This window comes from Schistocerca cancellata, chromosome 6 (assembly GCF_023864275.1).
Source record: "Schistocerca cancellata isolate TAMUIC-IGC-003103 chromosome 6, iqSchCanc2.1, whole genome shotgun sequence".
Classification (NCBI taxonomy): Eukaryota; Metazoa; Arthropoda; class Insecta; order Orthoptera; family Acrididae; genus Schistocerca; species Schistocerca cancellata.
Genome location: NC_064631.1, coordinates 358,080,980 through 358,095,738, shown reverse-complemented (window position 1 = coordinate 358,095,738; position 14,759 = coordinate 358,080,980). Strand labels below are relative to the sequence as shown.

At 45.5% G+C, this 14,759-nt stretch overlaps 1 protein-coding gene across 3 annotated transcripts in view; it reads right to left on the bottom strand.

The window, feature by feature from the left end:
• Positions 1-14,759, bottom strand: part of LOC126191410 (hemicentin-2-like) — a 1,933,978-nt gene that overhangs the window by 154,859 nt on the left and 1,764,360 nt on the right. For all 3 annotated transcript variants that reach the window (XM_049932279.1, XM_049932278.1, XM_049932280.1), the window contains one exon: positions 3,970-4,104. In XM_049932279.1, the coding sequence (XP_049788236.1) occupies positions 3,970-4,104 (135 nt within the window). The remainder of the gene's footprint in view (positions 1-3,969; positions 4,105-14,759) is intronic.

Below are 14,759 nucleotides of genomic sequence, written 5' to 3'. Positions count from 1 at the left end.
TAGAAGAAAGGATACTGCGGAGACGTGGCTTAGCCACAGCCTGGTAGATGTTTGCGGATATATACCCCAGGCTGTGGCTAAGCCATTTCCCCTCACTCTCCTTTGTTCCAGGAGTGTTGGTTCTACAAATTTCGCAGAAGAACTTCTGTGTAGTTTGGAAGGTCGGAGGCAAGGTACTGGCGGACATAAAACTGGGAGAACGGGTCGTGAGTCGTGCAACTCAGTTGGCAGAGCACTTGCCCGCGAAAGACGAACGTCCCCTGCTCGAGTCTCCTCCCGGCACACAGTTTGTCTGCCAGGAAGTTTCATATCAACGCAAACTCAGCTGCAGTGTGAAAAGTTTCATTCTGGATGCCTGAGGTGTTGTAAAGAGAGACATCGCTGGACAGTGGGTGGACATTGGACGTGTGATCTGAAACAGACTGACTTGTCAAGAGTACCGATCTGAACTGAATGGAACGCCGTTGAGACGAGTTAGAACGTCGAATTCGATCTATACCGCTGCGCCTAACCTCACTGCCTTCTGTGGTCTGGGCTCTTAAGGAAAATTGAACTCCCATTCCTCCACAGACATTCAGGCCCATTGAAATCGCCAGCAGTCATAACAGAAAAAGATGGATGCATCCCATATTAATATCAACTAATAGGTGTGCGGATACTTCTGATCAGATAGCCTTCTTGGATGTAACGACTGCTACTCTGGTACCATGCACTTCTCAAGGGCTTCAGAGACATGGAGGTTCAAAGTTTTACGATCCTGTTCGGTACCACATGAAGCCTCCAGCCTTGTAACGGCTCCGCTAGCTCGTCCGGCTAAAGAGAGAGACTGCAAGTCTGTCCACACTGCGTTCGTGTCACTTAATGTCCCTCCTCTTTTCTAGTCTTCCATTAAGCACTGGTATCATCACAATGGGTCATGTTGCTTCGGAAAGGAACAGCAATAATAATAATAATAATAATAATAATAATAATAATAATCACTGTGAGACACTCGTGGCGAGGTAAAAGTATCGTGATGATACGAACATTTATGTATCTATGTATTCATGCATATGTAATAGCCACATCATAACAGACTATACCTCCTTTCAATAATGTATACTGTATTTCCAATATGGGAATTAATGATGGACAAATAAATGTTCATTTCATCACGATTCCTTGTACTCGATATTAAATGCCACTATGTTTATCATTCTTGTCATTGTTCCTTTGCGAAGAAACGCAATACGTTGTAGCGGTACCAGTGTTTGTTGGAAGATTACAAATGAAAAAAGACGTGACCCAAACGTAGAGCACTCAGGCTTCAGTTTTGGTTGTTTACGGTCGATTCACACTTGATGGAACGGAACATATCGGAAGTTAACCTATTTCCGCAGCGCTCACTCATGTTACGTAATTGAGTTCAGTGCTTTTCCTTATTCTTAGTCTTTATTTCATCATTTTGCTTTGTTTTCGTGACAAATTGTAATTTTTTTTGACGAGTTGAATATTTTTCTCCACATAGTGTTCTATAAGAGAGGCCAGGTATCTGAACGCGAAAACTGATTTAGATTTTACTAAAACTGAATTTAGCTGACGCTTAAACTGTGTATAACAGCGTAAATGGATGGACTAATATTCATTAGGTAACGTTTTAATAAATAGAAAGTCATCTTTATTTAAGGAAAAAAATACAGTTAGTTACGGCGCTATTTGCTGCTAGGAAAGACAAAAACATAGTGGGTGAAGTACGACGAAGTAAACAGGGGCCATGTATCCCTTTATGAATAATATTTGTTTCCAGAATGAAATTTTAGCTCTGCGGTGGAGTGTGTTTGGTTGTAAATATTTTCGCTAGCAGTTAAGTGTTTATACACTCCTGGAAATGGAAAAAAGAACACATTGACACCGGTGTGTCAGACCCACCATACTTGCTCCGGACACTGCGAGAGGGCTGTACAAGCAATGATCACACGCACGGCACAGCGGACACACCAGGAACCGCGGTGTTGGCCGTCGAATGGCGCTAGCTGCGCAGCATTTGTGCACCGCCGCCGTCAGTGTCAGCCAGTTTGCCGTGGCATACGGAGCTCCATCGCAGTCTTTAACACTGGTAGCATGCCGCGACAGCGTGGACGTGAACCGTATGTGCAGTTGACGGACTTTGAGCGAGGGCGTATAGTGGGCATGCGGGAGGCCGGGTGGACGTACCGCCGAATTGCTCAACACGTGGGGCGTGAGGTCTCCACAGTACATCGATGTTGTCGCCAGTGGTTGGCGGAAGGTGCACGTCCCCGTCGACCTGGGACCGGACCGCAGCGACGCACGGATGCACGCCAAGACCGTAGGATCCTACGCAGTGCCGTAGGGGACCGCACCGCCACTTCCCAGCAAATTAGGGACACTGTTGCTCCTGGGGTATCGGCGAGGACCATTCGCAACCGTCTCCATGAAGCTGGGCTACGGTCCCGCACACCGTTAGGCCGTCTTCCGCTCACGCCCCAACATCGTGCAGCCCGCCTCCAGTGGTGTCGCGACAGGCGTGAATGGAGGGACGAATGGAGACGTGTCGTCTTCAGCGATGAGAGTCGCTTCTGCCTTGGTGCCAATGATGGTCGTATGCGTGTTTGGCGCCGTGCAGGTGAGCGCCACAATCAGGACTGCATACGACCGAGGCACACAGGGCCAACACCCGGCATCATGGTGTGGGGAGCGATCTCCTACACTGGCCGTACACCACTGGTGATCGTCGAGGGGACACTGAATAGTGCACGGTACATCCAAATCTTCATCGAACCCATCGTTCTACCATTCCTAGACCGGCAAGGGAACTTGCTGTTCCAACAGGACATTGCACGTCCGCATGTATCCCGTGCCACCCAACGTGCTCTAGAAGGTGTAAGTCAACTACCCTGGCCAGCAAGATCTCCGGATCTGTCCCCCATTGAGCATGTTTGGGACTGGATGAAGCGTCGTCTCACGCGGTCTGCATGTCCAGCACGAACGCTGGTCCAACTGAGGCGCCAGGTGGAAATGGCATGGCAAGCCGTTCCACAGGACTACATCCAGCATCTCTACGATCGTCTCCATGGGAGAATAGCAGCCTGAATTGTTGCGAAAGGTGGATATACACTGTACTAGTGCCGACATTGTGCATGCTCTGTTGCCTGTGTCTATGTGCCTGTGGTTCTGTCAGTGTGATCATGTGATGTATCTGACCCCAGAAATGTGTCAATAAAGTTTCCCCTTCCTGGGACAATGAATTCACGGTGTTCTTATTTCAATTTCCAGGAGTGTATTTTGAAATATTATTTAACTTCTCAACAGTTTACCCGAGCAACTAATGAACATACGCTATGAAGTTGGCTTTGGCCATTAAAAAAACTTATCGTGTCTAGATTTTTAATTTCGATCTATATACCGACTATTTGTATCACAGATGGTACCATTGTCCTAATTTTCAACGTTCGCTATTACGCTAAGCGAACTGACCTATGTTGACGTTCCGTCTGGGGTGAACACTCTACCACTTGACGTTGACGTCTCCCAACGTTCCGTTCCATTGACGTCTAGTCAGGATCTGTCTTTAGTTTGATGTGCTAATGCCACTACTTGACGGCTGCTGCTCTCGTATGGTACTGACACAGGTTCGTAAAACTTTGAACCTCGATTTCCTGAAAATACCAGAGAAGTTCATCATGCTAGACCAGCAGTCTTTACATCTAGGTATGTGCTACAAGCGTGCACGAGGTGAACATAATCGTTGGTTGCGTGCCTCAGTTGTAAGTCATGCTTCAGTATCCACATTTTCACAGCAGCAAACTAGTTGCTGAAACTGGCATATAATTGAAAATTTTCGTGAAATTAGTTCAGGAACTGCGGTGCCCGACTATCGCTAAGTCTAACAGAATTTCCCTCTCTTTATTCTAAATGTACCGGACATGTCAAATGCCGGCTCCTGTATGAGAGAGGAGGACTTCGACTCACCTTCTCTATGATGCAGACGAGGCTGATGCCGCTGCCGACGTCGACGTGGTGCTCGCCACTGCCCAGGATGAACGCCTCGGGAACCACGATGTGCAGGTTGACGAAGTGAGACATGATGCCCGTCCCCGTGGAGACCTGGACCAGACAACACAGAGACTGTCAGCACACTGAACACGACATGGGAACTAACACCTTTGAAGTTAAAACAACTGGAACCATGGTATAATATAATTGGTTGTTATACTGCTGGCCAATAAAAATTCCAGGCCGGAAGTACAGCGACTCCAGTCGAGGCGAAGAAGGTGGTTTCTGCGTATCTAAAGCAGAATGAGCGGGTTGCTTTTGTAGCTGACGATTGCACACTGGTGGTTTCATGGTTGATATACTGCAGTGTGCGGTTTACTGGCCGTGGTCTGATTGTGTTTGCTAAGCACAAATTCTGCACAGAAGTCTGTGATTGTTGGACAAGCTGTGGTTGTGTATCGACGGCACACAGGAGTGCGAGGTGCGCGCTGTAAAAGAGCAAAAAAATGGTTCAAATGGCTCTGAGCACTATGCGACTTAAATTCTGACGTCATCAGTCGCCTAGAACTTAGATCTAATTAAACCTAACCAACCTAAGGGCATCACACACATCCATGCCTGATGCAGGATTCGAACCTGCGACCGTAGCGGTCGCTCGGCTCCAGACTGCAGCGCCTAGAACCGCACGGCCACTCCGGCCGGCGTAGAAGAGCGGTTCTGCTTGTTAACTACAATCTGTGAGTGTGATTGATTATGTTAATCTTAAAGGGTTGTGTGGGCTGTCACAGAGCAGTTCTACTTGTTAATTACTCTGTGAGCCGAATTGATTATGTTAATCCTAAAGGGTTTTGTGGAAACACGCTTTGAGAATGTCTGCGGAGAATTCCTTTTGTCACTTTTTCTGTACGTATAATCAATAATTTGTGTTATTGCATAAGAATTTATTAAACTATATGCATCGATACCTTGGTAGACAGATTTGTGTAGATTGTTGTGGTGGCTATCTGGGGGCGGTAGTAATGCTTTATTCCTGAAGTTGACTCAGATATGACGACTGGTTATGGCCGAGGATCAGGAATTGTAAATTGTTAATTTCACTGCCTGCTTGCTGAACTATAAGAGAGGGGCGAGCCCATAGCCAAATCCTGTATTTGCACGTAATATTCATCTCCGAACCTAAAATAATTAAACTGTAGAACCATTTTCCAAATCTCGAAAACGTCATCAATCTCGTGTTGTGAAGTGTCATTGAAAATCCTGTGATTATCACTTATTATATCTTGTGCCCCATCTGTGGAGATGTTTGTATACATTACACACCCAGAATCCCATATTATAACAGTTTTTCAGTAGCGTCTTACTGTGGTGTCGCTACGTTGACGTCGTCTTCTTGCTGTACAATCAGTTGCACCAAGATTTAAAAGATTTTCGTGAGGAGCTCAGTAAAGAAAACGTGAATATTGAGTTCACCATGGAACAGAGTGTGAACGGAACATTGCCATTCCTAGATTTGTCAATTTCGCTACAAGTGTGATCGTTTTAGTTACTATATTTATAGGAGACCAACAACTTCAGACACAGTAATTCATAGTTCTTCGAACAACCCATGGCAACATAAAGTGGCAGCATTTCTCTCCATGCTGCATAGATCGCATAATGTTCCACCAAAGAACGTAGCTTTTGAGCAAGAGTTACGCATAATTAAGTACGTAGCTAACACCAATGGCTGTGAAGCAGATGACGTCCATAAAATTAATAGTATTATTATAAAAAAGAAAAACCGACCTCCTTCAAATGTAGCACAGAGATTACATGGCGAGTATACTACCTTGATCCCTTGATAGAGATGTAAAAGATATGAGTTATCATTGGTTTCCTTACTAAGGAAAGATATCCAAGAAAACAGGTAAACAGCTGGCTGTAAAGGGGTTTAAAACCCAGCCTATTTGTCCCAAAAAATAACGGCCGAAATTTAGACATAGAGAGGAATCAAAAAGGGATTATTTATTGTGACATCTGACCATCAAAAAGCGTAGGCCAAACGGGGACGAGTTTTAATTTAAGTTTTAGGGAGCATACTGCTAATTCCAGTACGAAGTCAGCTTTGAGTGCCCACTTGCAGCAGGCGGAATACACAGTCTCTGATGTTTCCACCAATCTTCAAATACTACAACAGGAGAAAAAGGGTAGAAGAATTGTAGATTTTTTGAGCATTGGAAAGAGCCTCAGAAAATACCATCACCTCCCGGACTCATTTACGTCACAGAAACGTCCTAACCAAATTTGACTATTTAAGTGAATGACGTTTCCCAGCTCTACCATTGTTTTTTATTAATGTAAAAGGCTTTTATTCGTGTAAACAATTTTATTAATTGTAAGGGCACTCACTGCAGCGGGTAGTGCTGGCATATAGGATCCCACATACTATCAGGAAGCCTTTTGAAATTAGTTGTCACAGTAATTCTGACTTATGTGACTCATAAAGAAAGCGTATTATTTCTGATTATTGCAGTTTGGTAATTTAATGTGTAGCCAGCTCCCAGGGTTTCCGTCACGATATCTGGTTACTTAATGTTTACGACACTGCGCATCCGCAGCTTTCCATGTAGGCCTCGCTACAGATAGCGGTTAGTTGGCGCAGGTAACAGCAACGTTGCCTCCACATACTGCCTACAACAGAGGAAAGTGTCACACTATGGAGAGCCGTTTCTCTTTAAATGCTACAAACGTGACGTTTTTGGAACGTATTTTAATTATTTTTATTATAAATTATTTTAATAGCTACTATGTTCTTACTCTGACATTTTTACTGGGCTCTTTTTCCGATTGGGATTAGCCTTAGCCCCCAAAACATTTTGTCATAGGAGCTCGCCCATTCGTGAGTCAGAAGTTTTAAATAGCGGGATGTAAATATATTTTAATTATTTTTATTATAAATTATTTTAATACCTACTATGTACTGACTTTGACGTTTTTACTGGGCTCTTTTTCACATTCGGAATGGCCTTAGCTCCCAAAACATTTTGTCATAGACTCTCGCACATTCGTGAGTCAGAAGTTTTAAATAGCAGGATATAAATGTTGGGAATGGCTTTATCAGCTTTAATTAGTAATTTTCATCTTTTGACTGTTAGTAGACACAGACATTACTTTTACTTGTGTTTCATGGCGTGGCGTTCTCTTATTCCTTGTATACAGCGAAGCACCTGACGATGTTGGAAACAGTGCCCTCTATTTTTCTGTTCCCACCTTACCGACAAAGAAAAAATTGGTTGTTGGTTTAAAAATGGCTCTGAGTACTATGGGACTTAACTTCTGAGGTCATCAGTCCCATAGAACTTATAACTACTTAAGCCTAACTAACCTAAGGACATCACACACATCCATGCCCTAGACAGGATTCGAACCTACGACCGTAGCAGTCGCGGCCACTGCGGCCGGCTTGGTTGTTGGTTTTTATTTCTTAACGTGACTGAAATGAATCGATAGTCTGTGTTACTCAGAATGTTTATTGTCTACGGAACTGAAGAAAAAACAACGAAAAATCAGTAAGTAGTAGAAGCGTAATAGTATTAATCTGACTGTAGCAATGTATTCATCTACCGAAAATGAAAGTTAGTGACATCAGTTTCACATTTAGATCTACATTAACTAGAGTTTATTCTAGTTTCCTCTCATCTAAATCGATGACATTATGGGTTTATGGTACTGTATCTCCAGTGCGACACGACTGAAGGGAAGTATGAAGGCAACAAGTGCATGCTAAAAACTTGTAACCGATTATGTTAGAAAAACGATTCTTTCCTTCTGCAGGAGAAGATACGCGATGTCGGAATTTTTATGAAAGACTGAAACTGTGTCGGACTGGGACCCGAACGCACATGCTGCTTTTTGCTGATAATGCTAGTACGCTGGAAAGTCTACTTGAAATCTGGAACGTGTCAGAGAGGCAATGGAATACTGATCCTGAGGACTGGATGCAATTCGTGCGGGAACAGCTCACTCGGTAAGACCATCGTTCGTGGAGTAAGAGGCCCCAATACGGCACACCGACTTTTGTATTCTCATCACTTAGGTACAATTTGGCGTGTGTTAGCGTAGACGCAACATCATCCGCAAAATTATTATCCCTGAACTGGTAACCCCTATATTCCAAGAAGTAGTTGTGCCGTGTGATACTCTGTAACTAATACGAGTGCATGTGACAGTTTTCTGCAGCGACTCGAATGAAACCTGAATATTAAAATCGAACTGTACATGTCAGGGCCGGCCGGGTGGTCTCGCGGTTCTAGGCGCTCAGTCCGGAACCGTGCGACTGCTACGGTCGCAGGTTCGAATCCTGTCTCGGGCATGGATGTGTGCGATGTCCTTAGGTTAGTTAGGTTTAAGTAGTTCTAAGTTCTAGGGGACTGATGACCTAAGATGTTAAGTCCCATAGTGCTCAGAACCATTTGAACCATTTTTGAACCATGTCAGGGTGATCTGGAGGGTTTTCTTGTCAGAAAGAGAAATTATGATATATTTTTCGTACTTTAGCTTGAGATTCTGTGAGAAAGATTATACAAACATCTCAGTTCATGTGCTCCGAAGTCGAAAAGGCACACTACGCACGGAGGAAACTGATATAAAAGGACAGAACAGTCCTACCATGTGGTAGCATCTCTGAGCAGCAAAGGCATTCCGGAGAGAAAACCACTCACAGCACAACTTTAACTGTCTCCTGCACGAACTTAGGACGAGTCTCAGTCAGCCGCGTCCACTCCGCTGTTAATGGGGGCCGCAAAGTCAGTGCCGCGACCCCACATGGCGTTTGCAGACATTGTGCTCTCCGACACAGGACAGATTTTCGTCTATGTGGGTCACCGTTTAATATTTTTTTGTGGGATCTGAAATTTAAAAACTTCTCTCACACCGGCCTGATTTAGCTTCACTGATCAGGATAGTAAAAAACATGCGTATATTCAGCTACATCTACATCTACATTTATACTCCGCAAGCCACCCAACGGTGTGTGGCGGAGGGCACTTTACGTGCCACTGTCATTACCTCCCTTTCTTGTTCCAGTCGCGTATGGTTCGCGGGAAGAACGACTGTCTGAAAGCCTCTGTGGCTTTTTCATTTACAAAGCAGGCTTATCATATTCACACAGTTCAATACTGTTCTATCCTGATTAAATTGAGCTTAACTTAAATTCCATAAGGCAGTGAAGCAATTTCGAAGTCTCGGTGCGACGAAAATTGTCAGTCGATCTCCTGAAAACATTTATAATAATTATTAACTTTCGGTTATCACATGGGGAAGACCGGAGATCTGCTGGTAAGAGTGTGTTAGCCCATTTATTGAAAGTAATAAACTGGATATCTTGAGCGTACAAAACGGCAGGTTCGTCCAGTGTTAATCAGACGTTTCCCACTGATCCCGTGCAAAACAGCGTAGTAAGCAGACACTGTCAATAACAATCAGTTAAATAATACGCGAGCACACTTACTTTAGTTCAGTTCATGTATTAAATTCCTTCTCATACAGAATCTCATCAAGATGGCGACTAGCTCAACAATACATACATATACATCTTCGTTCTTCGTTCTTTCACGGCTAATCGGCAAGATCTCAATCATTCTTTTCATAAAAGAAAACATAGATAGCAGAGAAGCTACTCCATGGAGTAAATGCACGCTCCAAGGAACAATAGGGCTTGAAACTACTTTCCAATGATAATCATCGTATATTAAAGTTTAGGAATCGGTAAGATAAGAAGAGATATTTCGAGATACATACTGAGTTATATAATTTATAAAATTTCTGAAAATATCGCGGAGAGACCGCTGCAAGAGACATTACAACCGCCTTTGTAGTACAAAGCGCTACGGGCAGTTACCTGCACAGTGTCTCACAAACAGAAAACTGACCTGAAACTTCCTTGTTGATTAAAACTGTGTGCCGGACTGAGATTCGAAGTCAGGACCTTTGCATTTGGGGGCCAAGTGCTCTACCAACTGAGGTATCCAAGCACGACTCACGACCCGACCTCACAGCTTCAATTCTGCCAGTACCTCGTCTCCTACCTTCCAAACTTCACAGAAGCTCTTCTGCGAAATTTGCAGAACTAGCACTCCTGGATGAGAGAATACTGCGTAGCCACAGCCGGGGGCATGTTCCCAGAATGAAATTTTCACTCTGCAGCGGAGTGTACGCTGATACGAAACTTGCTGGCAGATTAAAACTGTGTGCGGGACCGAGACTTGTACTCGGGACCTTTGCAAAGTGAAAATCTCATTCAGAAAACTGATATGCTGATTGTACATCTTTTTAATTTAAAAAATGTCGAGGTTTTTATTAGGTTATTAACACAGTGTCCTGCCTTCGTGGGGATTCTTCATATTATCTTAAAATTTGCCTTTTTACAACATTTCAAGAAACCATAAAAGAGCTCTGTGGTACATTTAAGCACGTGTAGAATCAGATGAACTGGCGGACACCTTAATAAAATGTTGTAAACGGAAGGGGTCTTTCAGGGTTCAAATGATTCAACTCTTCAACGCATGCTTCAACAATATAGCACAGAATCTTCTTTTTTTTTTAATGTTGTGAAAGGAAAATTTTAAGATAATCTGAAGATGTCCTAGAAGGCGAAACGATTTGTTAGTAAAAGAATAAACTGCATCCAAAACTGTTTTTATTTCAAATATGCTCCATACGGTTGGTGTACCAGAATGCCTAATGGAGTGGAAGATATTTTACGACTGCACATCTGCTTGAGTACCGAAAAAAAAGTTACAATAAAAGAGTAATTTCGGACCTATTGAGACTTAGCAGTTGACTATGGGTAGTTAAAAAATGGTTCTAACTACTATGGGACTTAACATCTGAGGTCATCAGTCCCCTAGACTTAGAACTACGTAAACCTAACTAACCTAAGGATATCACACACATCCATGCCCGAGGCAGGATTCGAACCTGCGACCGTAGCAGTAGCGTGGTTCTGGACTGAAGAGCCTAGAATCGCTCGGCCACAGCGGCCGGTTATGGGTAGTTACTTTTAGCTCAAAAGAAATCTTACACGATCACTAGTTTATTTAGTGAGAGATAAACGCGTAACTGGAAATCACGGAATTGACTTGGTAAAGTATATAAGGGTCTTAAACAGCGTCACATGTTGAGCGGAAACTATGAACGACACGGAGAAGCCGAGCACTCGACTCAAACTGCATTATCAGAAACTGACAAAGTTCGAAAGTGGCCTAATTTTGTGTGTCTATTCGGCCGTCCAGTTGAATCGGCAGTATTCAGATTTGTGGTGCATTCGGATGTGACAGATGTCCTATGCTGGACTGCATGGGAACGTGGAAGAAGGCGTACTCGTCGTCAAGATCCAGATCCACGTCTGGGCACCACGATGGAGGATCGCCGTACTGTGCACCAAGCGTACCGTAGACCCTCAGCCTCTGCGAGTGTCATCTGAGAATCGCAGAGGACGTCTTGCAACATTCTGTGTCGTCCAGCATCATTTGTCGGAAAAGAGCGGCACAGGGGCTGACTGGGAAATTATCGTTCCACGAGTAGTGTGCTGTTAACACCACAACTCAAACGGAGTGCTGCCGTGACCGGGAAACGTGGACTGCTGACGAATGGCGCCACATGGTGTTCCTAGAACTGCTGGTGACAAACAGACCCAAACTTATCGACTCGGCGTAGAAAAAAATGGTTCAAATGGCTCTGAGCACTATGGGACTTAACTTCAGTGGTCATCAGTCCCCTAGAACTTAGAACTACTTAAACCTAACTAACCTAAGGACATCACACACATCCATGCCCGAGGCAGGATTCGAACCTGCAACCGTAGCAGTCCCGCGGTTCCGGACTGCGCGCCTAGAACCACTAGACCACCGCGGCCGGCGACTCGGCGTAGAACATTAGACACTTGCATGATGACTGAATACGGCTGCAAATCGCAATACAAAGAACGACGTGAAGATATTTATGTTCCGCAAGAGCGACAACAAACAGATTTCAGATTACCTGAGCGGTCAATACGAAAATTTCATCTCCAGCTCTAACAATGTTTCGTATCAGTGGGCAAAGTTCAAGAGCAATGTACGACATGCTTTAGACAGGCATGTTCCGCACAAAGTTATGAGGTTAGAATAGACCCGCCGTGGTTCGACAAACGTGTTAGGAAGCTGCTACTAAACAAAGTTTCACTGCCAGTTTAAAAGTAGCCAAACCACCACAGACGAGGAAAATCTGTACATTGCAAAAATTAGCATAAGGATAGTCATGCTGGACGTGTTCAGAGAATCTGAAAGAACAATTCTATCAACCGACTTAACAGTGAATTATAAGAAGTTTCGGTCTTACGTTAAATCGTCAGTAAACGGACCGATGCCATGTGTCCTGACACTCAGTGACCATAATAGCTACGATACGGAAGATGGCACAGAGAAGACCAAACAGTTTTACTGAGGAAGAACGCACTGTTGTTCCTCCATTAACAGTCGCACGAATAACAAAATGACTGATATCGAAATAAGTGACCATAGAATAGAAAAACGACTGAAATCCCTGAACATAGGAAGGACCATCAGACCCGTCAGTGTACCTTCGGTCGCTGAAGGGGCGAAGCATTCATAATGACTGGCTAAAAATAAAAATAAAAAGAACGCAGGACATTCCCGTTTACAAGAAGTGACCTCGACAGGCGCACCAAACTACACTCCTGGAAATGGAAAAAAGAACACATTGACACCGGTGTGTCAGACCCACCATACTTGCTCCAGACACTGCGAGAGGGCTGTACAAGCAATGATCACACGCACGGCACAGCGGACACACCAGGAACCGCGGTGTTGGCCGTCGAATGGCGCTAGCTGCGCAGCATTTGTGCACCGCCGCCGTCAGTGTCAGCCAGTTTGCCGTGGCATACGGAGCTCCATCGCAGTCTTTAACACAGGTAGCATGCCGCGACAGCGTGGACGTGAACCGTATGTGCAGTTGACGGACTTTGAGCGAGGGCGTATAGTGGGCATGCGGGAGGCCGGGTGGACGTACCGCCGAATTGCTCAACACGTGGGGCGTGAGGTCTCCACAGTACATCGATGTTGTCGCCAGTGGTCGGCGGAAGGTGCACGTGCCCGTCGACCTGGGACTGGACCGCAGCGACGCACGGATGCACGCCAAGACCGTAGGATCCTACGCAGTGCCGTAGGGGACCGCACCGCCACTTCCCAGCAAATTAGGGACACTGTTGCTCCTGGGGTATCGGCGAGGACCATTCGCAACTGTCTCCATGAAGCTGGGCTACGGTCCCGTACACCGTTAGGCCGTCTTCCGCTCACACCCCAACATCGTGCAGCCCGCCTCCAGTGGTGTCGCGACAGGCGTGAATGGAGGGACGAATGGAGACGTGTCGTCTTCAGCGATGAGAGTCGCTTCTGCCTTGGTGCCAATGATGGTCGTATGCGCGTTTGGCGCCGTGCAGGTGAGCGCCACAATCAGGACTGCATACGACCGAGGCACACAGGGCCAACATCCGGCATCATGGTGTGGGGAGCGATCTCCTACACTGGCCGTACACCACTGGTGATCGTCGAGGGGACACTGAATAGTGCACGGTACATCCAAACCGTCATCGAACCCATCGTTCTACCATTCCTAGACCGGCAAGGGAACTTGCTGTTCCAACAGGACAATGCACGTCCGCATGTATCCCGTGCCACCCAATGTGCTCTAGAAGGTGTAAGTCAACTACCCTGGCCAGCAAGATCTCCGGATCTGTCCCCCATTGAGCATGTTTGGGACTGGATGAAGCGTCGTCTCACGCGGTCTGCACGTCCAGCACGAACGCTGGTCCAACTGAGGCGCCAGGTGGAAATGGCATGGCAAGCCGTTCCACAGGACTACATCCAGCATATCTACGATCGTCTCCATGGGAGAATAGCAGCCTGCATTGCTGCGAAAGGTGGACATACACTGTACTAGTGCCGACATTGTGCATGCTCTGTTGCCTGTGTCTATGTGCCTGTGGTTCTGTCAGTGTGATCATGTGATGTATCTGACCCCAGGAATGTGTCAATAAAGTTTCCCCTTCCTGGGACAATGAATTCATGGTGTTCTTATTTCAATTTCCAGGAGTGTATATCCCTCTGCCTAGTCAGCCACTTCATTATGCCCACCTTACTAATAGCCGGTATATCCACGTTTGGCATGGATGACAGCTACAACGCATCGTGGCATAGAACCACTGGGGCCTTGGTAGGTCGCTGGAGGGAGTTGGTACCACACCTGCCGACACAAGTCACATAATTCCGATAATTGTCGGCGTGGGGGATGATGAAATCTGACGGCACGTTCAATCACATCCCATATTTGTTCGGTAGGGTTCAGATCTGGCGATTTGGGAGGTCAGCACATCAATTGGAGTTCGCCACTGTGTTCCTCAAACCACGCTATCAAACACACAGTCACATTATCATGTAGAAAATGCTACTGCCGTCGGAAAACACGGTCGTCATTAAGGGATGTACGTGGTCTGCAACCAGTGTATGATACTTCTTGGCCGTCATTATGCCTTGCATGAGCTTCATTGGACCCATGTATGCTCGTGTGAATGTTATCTCGAGCATAATGGAGTCTCCACCAGCGAGTGTCCTTCCCGCAGTATAGGTGTCAAGGAGCTGTTCCGCTGGAGGACGAAGGATTCGAGCCCTCCCATCGACATGATGAAGAAAGTATTGGGATTCATCAGACCATGCAAATGCTCTGCCACT